The sequence below is a fragment of the Aotus nancymaae genome, unplaced genomic scaffold, assembly GCF_030222135.1.
Source record: "Aotus nancymaae isolate 86718 unplaced genomic scaffold, 86718_ANA_hifiasm-v0.15.2.pri h1tg000006l, whole genome shotgun sequence".
NCBI lineage: Eukaryota > Metazoa > Chordata > Mammalia > Primates > Aotidae > Aotus > Aotus nancymaae.
The window spans coordinates 58,807,539-58,825,781 of NW_026988417.1; the positions used below are offsets into that span (position 1 = coordinate 58,807,539).

Genomic DNA, 18,243 nt, shown 5'->3' on the forward strand with positions numbered 1-18,243 from the left:
ACATTAATCTCACTTCTCTAGACTTCATTTCCACAAATTATTGGCATTACCATACCCATAATTACTAGACTAATGGTTTGTTACATTTCTGTTTGGTCTTCCTATCTTTTGAACATCTTTCAACTTAGACAGCTTGTTATATTTATTTTCCATCGCTTACTGTGCCAAACACAAAAAAAGAATATATTATAAAATATTTATTAAAAATCAAGTTAACTTACCAAAATTTGTGAAAAATTATAGTTTAGAAATTATAAGTCTTTTGATGAAACATTTGTTTTGAGATTAATATTTTTATGCTTATTCATCCATCAAAATATTTTCTTCTTCCTGCTTATTTATCACAACAAAACTAAATATTGAAACATCAATTGTTTAACCAAATAATGAATCATGAAGAAAACAGTATGTAGGTTTTAGAGACTGGATAGATTTATAATAATCACAAATTTATCATTAGATGAACCTGCCCCTAGAAAAAAATATAATTATATACTAAAATTACAAAATATGTTCACAATATTTACATGAGACAAACAAGATTGCACTTAAAATTTGTGTAGAAAGTTATACTGATGTCTTTATAAATTTGCCTGCATTTGATTCTCCTTAATTTTTGCTGTAGATTTGTGATATCTGAACATATTTGAAGGCTCAAACTTGTTTTGAAAGTTAGAAAGAATTTCAACCAAGGAAGAGGTGAGAGACTACTCCTTTGAATGTAACAGAGACAGAAAAAAAAAAAATACTCACCAAAATCAAAGAATTTTCCACAAAATAAGAACCTGATTTTACAATATTTTGTACACATTGTAAATTATTTTGTTTTTCTTACAATATATTTTGCTTAATATGCTAGGAAACTCAGAATAGCAGTAGAAAAATCAGAGGGAGATGAGAATAAATTTATAACCATTAATAGTTTACAAAAATAGATTAATCTGACATGATTACCTGAGAATTAACTATAACTCTATTCAACATTGTTCTATTATTTTCTTGCTAGGTGATAATCTGGTTCTACATAACAACAGGGGCAAAATCAATTTCAAATGAATAATACCTCTTTCTTCTTATATTAAAACAGCACATAGGTCAAAAATAAGAATAAGCAGTTTTGTTAACATAACATTTTATCACCAAAAAAATAGCACTTGCAATTAAAATAGGTATTTTCTGGTTGAATTGCATATTATATAAGATTGATCCATTAATTTTTCCTTTGTTTATTCTGTACAGTATGGATTGTACTATCTACTGTTAATTTATATTTCAATAAAGAGTATGTAGTAGAATATAACTTACAATGCATTGGACTTGACATATGTTGATTATTTTTTCCAAATCATTTGTACATATAGTACTTGTAATAACTTTCAAATGCACATGCACATATATTCTGTTATCATACATTGAATAATAGACTTTAAATTGCTTACAATGAATAGCAGACCTCTCTATGTTTAAATGCAAGCTCAGTCAACTAATTTGTTGTTATTATTATGTCTTATAATAGATTCAGCTTTCTAACACTAATATCTTAATATCATATATTATTTTTGAAAGTTAAATATGTTTTAACAATAAACATGACTAAGAAATTTTAGGACTAACAGGTTTTCTCGATTTCTCATGACAATTTACATGTGTAAGAGAGTGACAGTGGCCCTTCTATCTTATTTCTAAACTTTGCTTTCCTATGGAACATAACTACATTAAATATTTTCATTTTAAATAAAGTTTCCACAGATACTTAGTATTATACTATCTATAACTAAAAGCACAGGTTTTAATTATATTACTTTCAATTTTTAAAAATATTAAAATCTATAATTATAGAAATATAAAGTTTATCAAATTGTTAAATCTATAACTGAAATAGAAAATGCTTGTTATGTGCTTAAATGTGGAATTAAAGTTATCATACTTACCTACTTAGGTAATAGACATAATCTAGTCTACCATCTATCAGTATTTGTTTAATTTAATATCCTGGGCTTTATTAATTTTTGCCTGGGGACTATATGAAATATACTTGATTAATAAAGTGATATGTGGACAGGAAAAACCAGTAGCTTAATAAGAAGGCAGAATTTTTAAGTCTCTGGGGAATAAAAAGCATAATTTCAAGCTATTAGAATTTTGCTTATGTCTAATTATGCCTTTTAACTTTGTAAGAAAAATATTACAACATGTTTATAATAATGTAACTTTTTAGTAAAGGACTTTTATTAAAAGTTTGCTTTTGTAGTAGTATCATACCCGTTTGAGAAGAGAGAATAAATACATACATAGCCATACTATATTTGAGAAAAGGGAAGAAATAAAAAATATTATATAAAAAGGGAATTGTCTTAATTACACAGAAAAAATTATAATCGTCAATTTTTTGAAAAAGTGGACGACATCATAAAGAGAAGAAAAATCAGAAAAATTATCTGATATTAATCTAAAACATACTGAAATTACTACCAAATAGGTGGTTATTATTTTATCTATGAATTCATTCTTCTCTTCGCTCAGATTTACTGAGTAGTTAATATGAGAATATTAGACTTAATACAACAGGGGTTAACACTAATGCTGCTACAACACATGAACCATAGAATTACTCTCCATCAACAATATGCACGATTGGAAAATTACACGGCTGTGATATATTTTCAATATATTTTTGAAGCAATTCCAAATACATAAATCATCTGTGCCATTTATTCAAACAAGTAATGAGTTCCTGCTATGTCAAACTATATGCTGAAAAGACAAAATTAAGATCTATTCTCTTCAAAGCAAACGCAGTGGAGGACCTTTTTACCTAAACTATTAACTAAAAATATGTAGAGAGAGAGATAGCAAGAGAGGGTCATGTGAGAGCTCATTACAAAGCGTGGTGGGTGATTTATGACCTGTATAAAATAGTTGGAAATAAGCTGCTGAATACAAACTTTGCAAGAAATGTGAACTTGTATATGAATCTTGGGAGTTAACTAAATTATCAAGGACAGGGATGAAAGAAACATAAACACAGAATGAAAGCAAGGAGTTATAGAGCTTATAAAAGCTAAAAACAAAATAAAGTGTCAAATGAAATAATTAATGCATTTTAGAAATAATCAAGAATCATGTGTACCCAGATTGATTTTCATACTATTCAATCTATGTAAATGTTTATTTACATAGAACAATCTAAAGAAATTGAATCAGAACAGTATAGAAAGAGCCAGGTTTTATTAAACAAACCAAAGTCTGTGTACTTCTTGAATTAAATTAACAATTATGCCAAAGTGTTTTTGGGGTGTTTATCTGTAAAATTTGAAAATAAATTTTTGCTCTTGGAAGTTTATAGGTTGGTAAATGCGCATACAGTAGGAAGAATCATTGAGTATATATTTTTCAAATATTTATTGCATTTCAAATAATTCTAACCAACCTTTAGAGATGACTACAACATTTTGATTATTCTAAATTTAGAGAGCTAAAGACTCGATTATAGTAAGTCATTATATTCACTTCATTTTATATCCTTATGTATATTATAGAAATATATGTCATATTTTCTACATGTCAAATCCTCAATATCATTTGTTTTTCTTCTTCATAGTACCAAAATTAAAGCATGAATAGCAAAAATATATATGATACATACCAGAAAATTGATAGCAGATACTGTGATTTGCCTGTTTCCAAATGCTAGAGAGTAGGAAAAGAAGATGTCATGCAGATACTCATAGTTTGGATTCTCAAATATATAGACATAACTCAGGCAGCAATTACTGGATATAACTTTTCTACAATCAACAGAACTGTTTAGTATATAATTCAACTTTTTGGATGATATTTTTGCAATCTAAAATGTTAATTTTTTCCACTTGTACTTTTTTAGTAATATAATGTTATTTAAATTACAGATGAAATATATTATTAATTTGTATTATTAAACTCTTTGAAGGCAGATTTAGTCTTTATCACAATTTACAAGCACATTAAGTATGGTCAAGTATATAATGACACAAAATAACTCTCATTTTTAATGTTTGACAATAAAAGGAAAATTGCTAATTACAGTCATTTTTCTGCCTTGATGTTTTGTAATAAGTGGAATTAAAAGTATATTTTTATTATAACAAATATATGATGTATTACTTTTCTTACTTTCTTACCTTAAAGAAAAATACAGGTTAAGTTATAGAGAGCAGAGAAAGAGTAATGTACAAAGCAGCACTTAAATCAATGTTCTAAAGGAAGGGTTGCTCATAGTGGGAAAGTTGGAATATTCAATAATAATAACAGAATTATTTGACAAACTTATCATGCTTATTAATAGTTGCATTTCTTTCTTTTTGTTATATGTATGAGAACATGTAATTGTACTTATATAAACACATTTAAATATACACATGAAAATATTATCCCTCATTTTAACACTTGCATTTATCACCTAATAATATATTTAAAGATTTTCCAATACTATTAAACACTCATTGTCATAACTGTAATTGAATCTTCATAATAATGCATGATGTGGCTATAGAATTGCTGCAAAGTTCATTTAAATTTTACGTGTGATATATAATACTGCTTTGAACATCTTTATGTATAAAGATGTTTAGTAAATCTTTTATTAAATTCTGTTTTATTAAGCTAGCAATTTAAAAGTATAGTTAAAGGTATATAGGTATTTTGCAGAGACATATATTCATAGAATATATATACTAGCCATGTGTGCATGAATTGGAAGTTTTGTTTTCATAAAGTTCATGTATCTAATAGTAAAATAAAATTTATTAACAGAGAATACTTGGGAAACAGAAAAATGTGGTAAGGGAAAGGAAAATGCATTAAAATCTCATGAATCATAAAAACAACCAATGAATATTATGATTTTCCCCTTTGAAATATTCATATATGTTGTACATTTTCACAATATTTGATACAAAAATTTTATAACTTATTTTTCTCTTAACATAATGTTATATATATTTTGTCACATAATTAAACATTCTGCTCTTGCCAAATCATGATTGGTTGATATGCATGTGTATCAGCCATAATTCTTTAATTTATACCTATTATTCAATGTAACTTTACTCATTCAACTAGTTATCAAGAGTTCGCGTGAGAGGCACTGAACTGTGTGCTTGTGATAAAGTACAGACAAAGCCAAAGGCAATCTTAATTGAACTTACATTCTTACCCAGGAAACTATGAATCACATGATAACAAATGGAAGTTTGCAAAATTGATGAGCACTACTAAAAAGATCTATGTAGTATTTAATAGAATAACTAAAAAGGATTTTTTTGGTAATCTGGGAGATCAGGGAGGATTCTTCTGAGTACAAATTTAGGCTTTGATTTATTAAAATGAATAGGCATTGATACAGAGAAAAGAGGTTTCAGAGCACATTAGGCAGAGGACAGTAAACATATGTCTTATTCTTATTTTTAAATGAAAATGAATAACAATGTGATAAACACAAGTATCAAGTGAAGAGTCATTTTCCATATTTATTTCCAAAAAAACAAAGTCATAGGTAGCGTAAAGAGAAATAAACTTTCTAGAAAGGTTTTAGTCATTATAAGCTTTTAAAACGTTTAATAATATTTCATAATTGGTATAATGTTTCACATTTAGATAGGTAAAAGCAACCTAATAGAACATTATTCCTTGATTATGTTGATAGTAAACATTTATATATTGAGATATTTGAACATACACATTCTAATTTGGGGTTATTAAAATGCTCCTGCCATTGGGCAGTTTACAGTTTTGATAACATATTTCATTTGGTTGTATTTAAATATTATTCAAGAATTACAGAAAATGAACTCTCTAGTACAATATGTGTTGGAAATATGTATACAACGTGTTGATTTTCAACTGTTAGCTTTTGTGTATTAATATACAGACGCTTTTAACTTTTTGCAGCCAAATTTGATGAGAATAGATTGCAGTAAGAATTGTGATAAAAGTCAAACAGTATTAGCACAGAGAATACAGAAGGAAGTGAAAAAAAATCCAGTTGGTACAGAGAGCAAAGAACAGCAGTGTCAACTATGACAACAAAAACACAACAATAATAACAACAAAAACCAGAAAAAAATAATGATCATGGCCGTAATGTAATAAAAAATTATACTGAATTAAGACTTAATTATGTATATTGAAGGAACATATCATATATAAAGTGAAAGTACAAAAAACGTGATCAAAGATTAAACAGATAAAGTCCAAAAGTCTAATCACTTTTTTTTTTCTTATTTTGAGATTAAAAAGAGGGAAACTATGTTGTAAGCATGGATAATTTAATGAAAAATTTCAAGAAGAACAAAATAAAAATTGGATAAATTGTCTATTTTGCAACCTTAAGCAGATGGATTTAATGCAGCAAACAAAGTAAAATATATTAAAACAAAAATTAAAGGAATTATTGATTTGTTTAATTAAAGTGTTTCATTTCATCTTCCTTAAATATGATTATTTATTAGGATTATACCGGCTCTGCTGAAAACGACTTTAATAAGTACTATTTTCTTTTTTTGTTACCTTGTCATAGTTGTTCTGTGATTATTGTTATATCTCTTACTGTTAAAATAATTTAGGAACATGTTTTTAAATATCCCCTCCAATATTTTGTTTTTGAACACTTTTGTGTGCTTATTTTGTAATGTTAAGGTTTATTTCATTTCACCTAAAGATAATGTAGTTTGTACTATTTCTGCTTTGTGAGTACAAAATTGAATTTTTATGATGTAATAATCAATTTTTAAAATTAAATTTTTTTTTATTTTAATCAAAGTGTTAAAGAGGGAAAATATTCTATTAAAGTCTTAGAAAGTGACAAGAAATGAAAGGGAAGGTTTTTTGCAGCATAAATATAAAAAAGGGTGAAATTTTACAGAAAAAATAAAACAATAAATGACTTAAGCATGGAACAAATTAGAGAAAGCTACTAGGTCCTGTTATTTGTTAACAATGTGTGTTAGGTATCCTAAGCCCATATAACCAACAGTTTAAGAAATGGGAGCCTCTACTACCCAGATCACAACTAAGGTAAAGATGATATGCTCATTTGGTAAGGGGGTCTCCATGATAATGTCTATATAGAATTTATGGGTCTGTCTGGCTGTGCATTGGCTAATCTCTTGCACAGTTTACTATTATCTGTAGCTAATCTATAGATTCTTTTCCAGTTATTTGCTGTGTAAATTTGGAAAATCTACCTACATTTTCTAAAGTTTAGTTGTTCATCTGTAAAATGGGAATATAAACGGTACAATTTCCATAAGGATTCAATGAAACAAAATGTGGCAATTGTTTGCATAGTACCTAAAACATAGGAAGCCTTAATAAAAGTTAATTTATACTTTCTCTATATATATAAAAGAAAAGAGCAACTTATTCTATCATATACAGTTTTAGCAGTCACATTATTATTTAGTATGATTTAACTAAAGCATAACAGCTGTAGCTCATATATATTACAACCATGTTAAGTGTGGACCTCCTAGACAAGATATTCATTTTCCACTTGTAATCAGTATTAAAATGCTATCATATGTTTTCACATCATTTGAATCCTTTTATCTTATGCATTTTAAGATCTTGCACATAGTGAAATTATATTTTCAGGGCATTATTTTTCTGCCCTTTAATAGGAAATATTAACAGCCACAAAATAATGTTTTTAATTGAAAATGAATAGAATATTTACAGTTATTAACAAATATTCAGTTTTCAATACATGAATTTTATACATTAATAAAATTAACCACTATTATTATTTTGTACCCAATATGAAAAGGAAACATTTTTCAGAAGCATTTCTTCTTAACATAGTCTGGAGCAATACACCCATGTGTTAAAATTGTAAAGATAATAAGTACATCTTATAAAATATTTGAAAAATCAGTAAATACGGGAAATTTTCGTTTTCAATATTCATAGTTAATTGTTAGTATTAAGACCAGCTGAAGTTTTAATCATTGAAATCAATGCCTTTTCACTTCCTAGAATGAACTAGATTTGCTGATTTTAGCAAAGACACTGAGCATTGTAATTCTCTATACTAACATTTCTGCTAAGAAATTAAGCAAGTTGGTTATTTTCTAAAATTTAAAATAAAGATTGAATATACATTTATTTCAATTTATTTTTAACTTTGTAAACACCAGAAATAGACCACAAAATAATTGTCAATTAATTGAGAAACCATTTAATTTTTGAGATTTACATCATGTGACTTATGTGCCACAGTAAAAGCTGAAGAGAGGTAAATCCAAATTGAAGAAGGAAATGAAATTCCTTGATCAGGGGACCTTTTTTTTTTTTTAAGATTAAGAACCAAGAAATTAGGTTTTTACCAGTGTACATTCAACCAAATTGTTCAGCTAAGTCAAGATATTTTAGTAAATTAAACCATAAATAAAAACTAACTTGTCATAGAAAAAGTTGCCTCTATTTTTTGTTGAATTATATTTAAAAGAATAATTAAATGTTTATTATTTAATTTTAAAATATCTGATAGCTGATTGGTATATGATTGTATAGTTATATAATAATTTTCTCTTTAATCGTTGCTTTTTCATTTTATTATCTGTTTTTTGGAGGTTTACAACCTACTAATATTTTTGTTGTTTCATGTAGAAAGAAAATAAATTGAAATAAATGAGTCAAATTGGTCTTTTAGGCCTACATAAGCATTTAAATACATATGAAAGCAATTTAAAATTGAATTGTTTTATTTTTTACTTATCCCTTTATTCTGTGTTGTTCATAATATGTATACCATTTAGAACAAAGTTTTTAGGTTGGTCATTTAGTACGGGGTTAGTTAAGAAGAACCCTACATACATGGTGGTGTATATAGTGGATGATTAATGTAATAGGCAATCCAAGAAGTAAATCCCCAGTAAAAGGCACAAATCTGTAAACAAAACAAAACAAAATAAAAGTTAGAAAAAATGTGTAACATACATATATGTGACACACCTATAATATATATGTATTGTGACATACATATAGTAATAATACACAAAATAATATATATGTATGTCACAATACATTATATGTATGTCACAATTTGAAACCACCCCATAAGCTTATATCAGATGCTGTAGAATTTATATGTAAAATGTTAAAAATTGTCTAAGTTTAATAAATGGAATACTTCTTTGCCCAGTGTAACAGTGAGAGCGGAGCCAGGTAGGGGCTGGTTAGGCAGGCAGAGAGGGAGGGTATCAGAAGAGGACTAACACCTGTGGGACTGCCCCTGCACTGCCCCTGTTATGTAGCTAGCAGGAGGAAATGTGGTTAAGAATTTCCTCTTATACAAAGATGCTTGCTCAGAAGGGACTTACAGCCACCCACACAGGCACAGACAAGGAACGTGGGTATCCTAAAATGATCCTGACCACATTATAATGCTATTAGCATTATGGTTTAACCCTCCCACTTCATGGGTTTCACTTAGGCCCTCATAAGTATTAACCAAGATGGAGTAGCTACAGCCAACCCCATGCATGCACAGATGCAACATCCCCAGGGGAAACTTTACCCCTCCCTTTAGGGTGGAACACAGAAAAGTCTTCCTTGTCTTTGCCACATAAAAGACTGAGGACTCAGCTCCATTTATTGCAACCATCCTCAGGTCCCCTGTTGCTGCTGAGAGCATTTCTGTTAATTTGTTAAACATTGCTTAACAAATCCTACTCTGCCTTACTCATGCTCTGGTGTCTGCATGCTTCATTCTTTTTGGTCATGGGACAAGAACTCAGACCTCACTAAACTAAGGAATAAGAAGACTGCAACATTTTGGGGGCTTGCCCAGGATGATGGGAAAGGTGAGTAAAAGCAGGCTTCTTTTATTTTCATTTCCAAGAGCCTCTTTGCTCCCTTTATTATATGAAACCAAACAGAACATCGGGCCCCTCTCAGCCAGTTAAGAGTGAATAGCATGGCTGTCAGTCCTAAAAGACACAGAGGACAAGCTTACAGGTAAGGACTTTGTCAAACCCTCTTCACCTGTGGGTGTTAGGAATGTTTATTCTGTTCCAATCCAATTTCCCTTCATGGAGCTCTAGCCATTGTATGTGATTTAGAAGGAGGTCCTGGGGCAACTGAAGGTATCTAGCTGGGACTACACCTTGGTGTAACCCAAAGGACCCTAGACTCGCTTAAGTCCCTGACAGCCTGTTAGGTTGTTGGACAAAGATTTCCAGTATTTTCTATCACGTCTTTCTTTTTGAGACTACCATGGCTGCTCTCCCTTCTTTATATTCAATGTTATGAATGATTTTGCAACCAGGAGACATAATATTACTGAAAAAATTGAGTAGCTGGCTTACTCATTAGGAGTGTAACCCAGAACAATGTTGCTTGTTGTTTTTGCCTTTTCTTAGAACGAGGGAGATATGAAGATTTAGAGTTTCCTGCCTCCTGTCAAGAAGAATCACTGTCACTGTACAGGAGGAAATTTCTCCCTGAGTGACTATTATCCTCTCCATTTAGGTTGTTTCTTATCTCCATGAGAGAATTCAGCACTGTGCATCAAGCATAGAACCATGCATTATGTGAGAAATCAATTTTCTTTTCCTAGGATGCTTATGTTGAAGGGAGGCCCACCAAATCCCAAACTCACCTCTTTCAAACTTCTGTCTGAAAAAAAGTTGGACACAAAGTTACAGGCTAACATTCCGATCTTTGTCAAGGTGCCTAATGAGGGAAGGATTTGTTTCTGTGGGGAGCCCTGTAGGCCCTACGTCAAGGGGAGCCCTAATTCCCTGACTACTAGCACACAGAATTAGTCAAGCCAACTTTACATTCAAAGACATCTATTCTTCCTCTAAGTATAACAATTCCTGAGCAGGAAGAAGGGGCTAGTTTTGGAGGTCAATCACTTTCATTTCTTTGAATGCTATGATCTGGCTCTGTCCATTACCTATCAGTCAAGGGATGATCTTTAAGTATTTAAGGACACCCCCCTCCATTAATGTTTCTTGCCCAAATTCAATTACTTCAATGTATTTTTCAAGCTTCTATGGGAAGCTTTGGGACTGAAGCTCAAAAAAAGAAATAGATCTGGGGGACCCCAAAGGTAGTCAACACTGTAGGACTGGGGTGCAGTGTAGGTAAGTGTGACTATTCCTACCTACAACTCTCCCAGTCTGTGGTTGGAGTTCACACTTGCATCCACAGGCGAAACCTATAAATGTCTCTGAGACTCAGAATACAAGGAGGGGTAGAGGAGAAAGGGGGATACCTTTTCTCTCTCTCTCCCAATCCCAGTTCACCCTAAAAGTGGAAGACAGACTAAGGGATGCCTTTTCTCCCTTCTCTGTCCATATGTGTAATAATCCATCTTCAGCTTGCACTTCCCATAACAGCAACCTGGATCACTGGGACTCCTCTTATCTTCAGACCCTTATATTCACTCTGGGCAAGCTCCAACATCATTCATGTATAAGGGCCTTCCAGAAATTAACCCATGTATTTAAACTGTTCTGAAAGGATGATATGTTATTCTTAAATCAAACCCTGATCACTGCTCCTGGTGAGAATCAGGCAGCCTTGCAAGCAGTAAAGACATTTTTAGATGAGCTTCATATTTCATATAGTGCCAGAGAGTGGGGAAGGCCTTATCCCACTGGAAAGACAGCAGTACCATTGAAGGACCCTAAATAGGATCCTAATGATAATATTGGAGAATGGAGGAGACAACACTTTCAAATGTGCATCCTGGAGGTCTTATGAAGGACTAGAATTAGGACTCTATGAGAATTCCTCTGCCTTTCTGGAACAACACCCTGTCACAGCCTGAAAAAGTGAGAGAATTCATCTTCCATTTCCTCCTAATGGCAGTTAGGGTTAACACTCCAGAGTGGGTAATGAGAGATGAGGTAGGTAAGGGCTGGTTAGGCAGATGGAGATGGAGTGTCTTGCAAGAGGGACAATGCCTATAAGAACACACCCGCACCACCTATTTTATGTAGCTAGCAAGAGGAAATGTGGTTAACAATTTCCTCTTATAACAACATGCTTGCTCAGAAGGGACTTTCCAGCAATTTGTGCAGGTGCACACAAGGATCAAGGGCATACTAAGTTAATCCTGAACTCATTATAATGCCATTAACATTGTGGTTTAACCATCCTCACTCCATGGGGTTTACTTAGGCACACATAGGTAATAGCCAAGATGGAGTAGCTATGGCCAACCCCAGGCCTGTGCAGACGCAACACCCTCAGCAGGAATTTTGCCCCCTTCCCTTAGGGTGTAAACCACAGAAGACTTCCTTGCCTTTGCCACATAGAAGACCCAGAACTCAGTCCCATTTCTGGCAACCCTCTTCAGGTACCCTTTAGCTGCTGAGAAGTTTTCTGTTGTTTAATAAATCTGCCCTACTCACTCTCCGGTATGCATGTGTCTTATTCTTCTTAGTTGGGGTACAAGAACTTGGACCTCACTAAACTAAGGCATAAGGAGATCGTAACAGTAGCATTTTAAGAATATTATTTTGATATCACTAAGAAAATGGATTTCTTTGCTCCACTTGTGCTAATATTAATATTTGTGATATATGTCAAATTAACAAAATATTTTAGAAAAGTGGTGAGAATTAGTTTTGTCTAGCAAGTAGTAAACAAATTGCTAAAAATAAAACATCAATTACTATTGTGTAAGATATGCTAATGTTTTTCCAACAATTAGTGAATTTAAAAAATAAATTATTTAATAATTAGTAAAACATGTTGATTGACTGGAATGGAAATCGCTTGGATTTAAGACTTATAGTCTATAATGGTGATCTTGAATTGATTTGATTACTACTATCAAAAATAAGCAGGTCTAAATGACTTCTGAGGTCTCAGAATTTCAGAGATTACTGCTTCATTGCAATGACAACAATAAAATGGCTGTTTAGTTTACTATAATGTTCTAGCAATACTTCAAAGCAGATATTTAACAAAAACTAGGACTTTTTTTTTGTACAGGCAATCCTTTTTTTGAAAATATATTTTAAATTGAAAAATAAAATAAAATTTAACTTAAATTGAAAATTGAGTTTCAACATGTTGTCTAATGTACTTTTCCATGTCAACATTTTACATATTTTTTTTTCATTTTTTGGTACTTATTTGATAGTTGATAACTGTTGCATTCCCAATTTCTAGAAAGAGCAAAGACACTAGCATCATATTGACAACTGCCATAATAATGGAATATAGTAGCATCATTTTAATCCCACACAGATATATATTTGTAGGAATGTTCTTATCTGATATTCTTCTCTTCGAGTGGCACTCAAGAAATCTGAATTCAATGCTTAGTGTTACCAAAAGTAAGAGATATCTAGGAGTATCTAGCTTGTCTTGTAATATGAGGTAATGACAAATCTTTCTATAGAATCAAGCTCAAATTAAATATATTACTTAAAAAATAGCATTTGAGGAAACGAATGTTTAAGATATGCTTATACAATTAAACATGAAAATCTAAGTTTCAGAAGAAAACAGCGATTAAATATTTTGCAAACAATCCAACATTTAAAGTGTCTCAATAATAATTAAAAATACAAAGCATCCTCACCATTATCAAATTTTTCAAAGTTGTTTGTCCTGAAGAAACTTTGTGAACAAATAAAGTTTCCAAAAGGTATCGGATGTAGTGTATACAATGACAGAAGCAAGCCAAGCTGGAAAGAAAATAAAAAGTAAACATTAAAATACCTTTGAAATTCTGACTTGCCTTATGTATGATACATTTAAACTTTTTAGTTTACTGTAATATTCTAGCTATTAGGAAATATTGTTTCTGGTAACTAAAGTCCAAATACTTTCTTTAATATTTAATTTTCAAAATTTAGCAATAAAAGTAGCTGTTATAAGAGTCTCTGTAAATTTACTTCTGATGACACTAAAATATTTTATGATACCAGTCATAAACTGTTATGCTTACACCTGTCCCAAGAGTAGGTATAAATATAATAATTGCAAATGTGTTCATATCAAAATGTCTTGACTGAAATTGACAATCTACAAGTTTAAAAAATTTCCAAAGCCTACTTGGAATGCATTTGACATTTTATAATATTCAGAATAACTTTGTAATTGTCTGTTTGTCCTTTAGCAAGTACCAAGATGGAGAAAGCTTAAATTGCATTTTCAGTGCAGTAATAATGTAGCTTTTTGTCTTATTTTATATTTTTTTGTTATTTCCTAATGAATATTGTAATATTTTGTCTGTGTGCTTGTTTTTACTGCTTTATTCTAAGTTACTACCTCTTATCATTTTCATATAATTACTATCTTAAAAGTAAATGTAAAATGTGATTTACAGTGGTACATTTTTCTGGATATACTAAAAAGCATGTAGTTTTCATTAAGATCTGTACCTATTTTGTTATATATAAAAATACAAAATCTCAAAAACTTTGTTTGCTATTAGAGAAATAAATATGGATCAAAGATGATATACTTTTTGTGTGTTATTTTTGTTTTGAGAGCTGGGGTCTTGCTCTGTCATCCAGGCTGCAGTGCAGTGGCACAATCATGGCTCAATCTGTCAGCCTCCACCAATCCTTCCACTTCAGCCTCCTGAATAGCTAAACTACAGCCCCACGCCACCATGACTGGACAATTTTTTGTATTTTTTGTAGAAATGGCTTTCACTTTGTTTTCCAGGCTACTCTCAGACTCCTGGGCTTAAGTGGTCAACTTGCCTGGGGCTCCCAAAGTGCTGGGATTACAGGCATGAGACACTACACCCAACTGATGACACACTTTAACCAGTAAAGGTGCTCTATATAATAATAAAATCAGACATTGAGTTTATTTATAAGTCTGGGAGTTTATTTCCGTGGAAATGATTTTTGGTATGAGTAGGGTGACTTTAGGGAAAACAAATAATTAAATTAACACTATCTTGGTTAGGTCAGCAGCAAATTTATCATTATTCATTAGTTCAAGAAAAAACAAATTGTGCACCTATTATGTAACATAAATGTTTTATATGATGCATATACCTATAAATATAATAGTAGATAAATTCTGAAAAATAGGTAAGAGAGCAAACAACATGAATATATGGGGGAAAAGCTTTCTAGAAAGTCAGACAAACAAAAGCAAAAGTCGTGATACAAGAAGCTGCCTTATGATTTCAAAAGGTAGATAAGGAAATTGGTATCTCTCCTCATTTTATTGTTCTTTTGTAGAAGTAGTTACAAAAACCCTTGAGTAATATTTTTTTTGTTTTGTTTTAGAAGAAAGCAGCAATGTAGCAGAGCCATAAGTGAGAAATTTTGGTTCAATCTGCAATTCTTCTACATTAGTTCATTCACTTATTTTATACTATACCATGAGAGTGTAGAAACCACAGTAGAATATACAAGTAGAAGCATAGTGTTTATATATATATGCTGCATTGTACATCATTGCTAACTCACCAAGTTTGATTTTATTTCAAAGCATTATTATTCTATATAATTATGTTTAACTTCCAGTCAAACACTGATTATTTTCTGTTAATTGCTAAATTATAAACCATAAATAGGCATGGATCCAATTCTTTTTCTCAGCCAAAGTACTGATAAAATCTTATTTATTTTAAATCAAGTAAGGTTCAGGATATGAGGGCACATCACAGAAAAGCACATCTTCATCTTTGGAAACAGCAAGGGAGGCATTGCACCAGGTTTCTGGTTTCTGTTGAAGAAGACAAGGAAATGTTCAGGTAACAGGCTCGTAAGGTATTTGATGGGGATACAGTTCCTACAGGAGATATCCCTTTAGTCTCAGTGTGTGGAGGCTTCTAAGAGATCTGAAGAACTTTGTGGTGGTTGGGTCACATATAGAAATCTCCTTCTATATGAACTTAGCAGAAAATTCTTTTGACATTGTAACATTAATTCAAAGCAATTTTGGAGACAACATTTTAGTCTGTGGCAATTGGATGTGGCATTTAAGGATTCATCTTTAAACAACATCACCCTGAAAATTAGGTGACACAAGCTTTGTGATTATTTTCTAAAGGCCTGCTATACACCTAAATTTCAAAAGTAGTTTGTTTATCTGCTGTGGAATTACTTTATACAAACTTAATGTATTTGTTATTTGAGAACAATGTGACACAAATACATTCACCACTGAGATACTACCAAACATGCTGTATTTGTGTTTAAGAATAGTAAGGCTGGTGCAGTGACGCATGCCTATAATCCCAGCTGTTTGGGAGACTGAGGCAGGAGAATCTCTCAAGTCCAGGAGTTCAAGAACAGTCTGGGCAACACAATGAGACTTAATCTCTAAAAATATATTTTTTTAAAATTAGCTGGATATGATGGTATACACCAATAGTCTCGGCTACTTAGGCCACTGAGGTGAGAAAATGGCTTGAGCCCTGAAGAGTGAGGCTGCAGTGAAACATAATTGAGCCGCTGCATTCTAGCCTGGGCTACAGAGCAAGACGCTGTCTCAAAAAAAAAGGAAAAATATGAGTCAATTTCTTTGAGAATGACACTGAAGAAAACTTGGTTCTTCATGCTCTGCTGCACATTTGGTATATGTTACGTATTTGGCCTAAAAAAATTAATGTTTTGAGATTCTCTACCAAACTCTTTATCCCAGCCTCTTTTTAAAATAATTGAGCATTCCTTTCACTCAAGAAAATGTGAAGAGGTACTTTCTGCAATAATTGTACATTTCTTAAGGCCTCTCAAGCTTTGCAGAACTGGGAGTCAATTAAATATTTATTTTTTAAATAAATTACTCAGTCTTGGGTATTTCTTCACAGCAACAAGAAAACGAACTAATACAGTAGAAAATCAGGACATGAAAGGAGATAAGTGTGGCTGGAGTACAGTAATTAAAGTTAACCAAAACTTGATTATAGGTAAGAAAGTCAGGATAAAATTAGTTCTCAATCTTTTAGGATTCATATGACCTAAACATTTAAAATTTTCTTCTTAATTCACTTGGAGTTTATTTAATGAAAAAAAAATTTTCGGGTCTTTTTTATTCTAACAAATTTCCCTCTCCAGAGCCCAATAAGCATCTTGGATAAATATTCTCTTTCTATTTCATTTGATATATCATTCTTGCAGAGAGACAGAGAGATTATTTTCACAATACGCTAATAACCACAGTTATATAGAATGCTTTATTTATTCCCTTACTCTTTTATTTGTCATACTTCAAAGTGGTGCTTAATTTTCGATTTTGACTTATAAAAAGTGACTCATAAACTTTTTTCTTCCTGTTTATTAGTTTGGTCATTATTTCTTTCCTATGCAAATTGCCAAATAAATAAATAGTGATTTAATAATAGATAATCATAAATAAACTTTTAGTGAGTACTTATATTTTACGTCCTATACATGGTCTCTGAATTTTACAATGGCAAGCTTCTTTGAATAATATTTCTGAATTTCCCAATTTCTGTTGACAGCTGTGATCATTATTAATACAAATTACTTTTTTATTTTTTTGAGACAGAATCTTGCTCTGTCATCCAAACTGGAGTGCAGTGGCACAATCTCGGGCTCACCACAACCTCCACCTCCCGGGTTCAAGAGATTCTCCTGCCTCAGCCTCCCAAATAGGTGGGACTACTGGTGAGCGCCACCATGCCCCACTAATTTTTGTATTTTTAGTAGAGATGGGGTTTCACCATGTCGGCCAGGATGGTCTCGACCTCTTGACCTCATGATCCTCCTGCCCTGGCTTCCCAAAGTGCTGGGATTATGGACGTGAGCCATCATGAGCCGCCGAATTACCTCTATTTTAAGGTATACCTAATAGTTCTTAGTTTACAAATTTGGAAGTTGGTATATACACACTATTTGAGGTTATCTAAAATATATTTCCATAAAATTATATCCAATTTAATTGAGTTTACCAAAAACTTTTATTAATATTTTATCTGCTTACTAATTCATCTCCTCTTTAATGTGTATGTTTTATATATATGTGTGTGTATGTTATATATATATATACACACATATATACACACATACATATCACTTATATATACACATATCTTTCACATATACACACACACACACACACACACACATATCACTTACTGTACCACTGGGTGGCGTAGTCTTCTAGCGCTCTCTTTTCCATCATATATACATGGGATTCTCAAATAAAAGAGGAGGTATATTAGCAGAGGTCCTGTGTATTCAGCCAAAAACACCTGAAAATAAAAGATGATTTGGATTAAACAATAAACATAGATGTGTTTAA

The 18,243-nt window shown here is 31.5% G+C and overlaps 1 protein-coding gene across 2 annotated transcripts in view; it reads right to left on the bottom strand.

Annotated features, from left to right (window-relative positions):
• The window catches only part of TECRL (trans-2,3-enoyl-CoA reductase like), a 101,995-nt gene that overhangs the window by 13,339 nt on the left and 70,413 nt on the right, over nucleotides 1-18,243 (bottom strand). For both annotated transcript variants that reach the window (XM_021666297.2, XM_021666296.2), the window contains 4 exons: nucleotides 18,078-18,193; nucleotides 13,586-13,691; nucleotides 8,854-8,926; nucleotides 3,647-3,690 (listed from right to left, as the gene is read on the bottom strand). In XM_021666297.2, coding sequence (XP_021521972.1) covers nucleotides 3,647-3,690; nucleotides 8,854-8,926; nucleotides 13,586-13,691; nucleotides 18,078-18,193 — 339 coding nt within the window. The remainder of the gene's footprint in view (nucleotides 1-3,646; nucleotides 3,691-8,853; nucleotides 8,927-13,585; nucleotides 13,692-18,077; nucleotides 18,194-18,243) is intronic.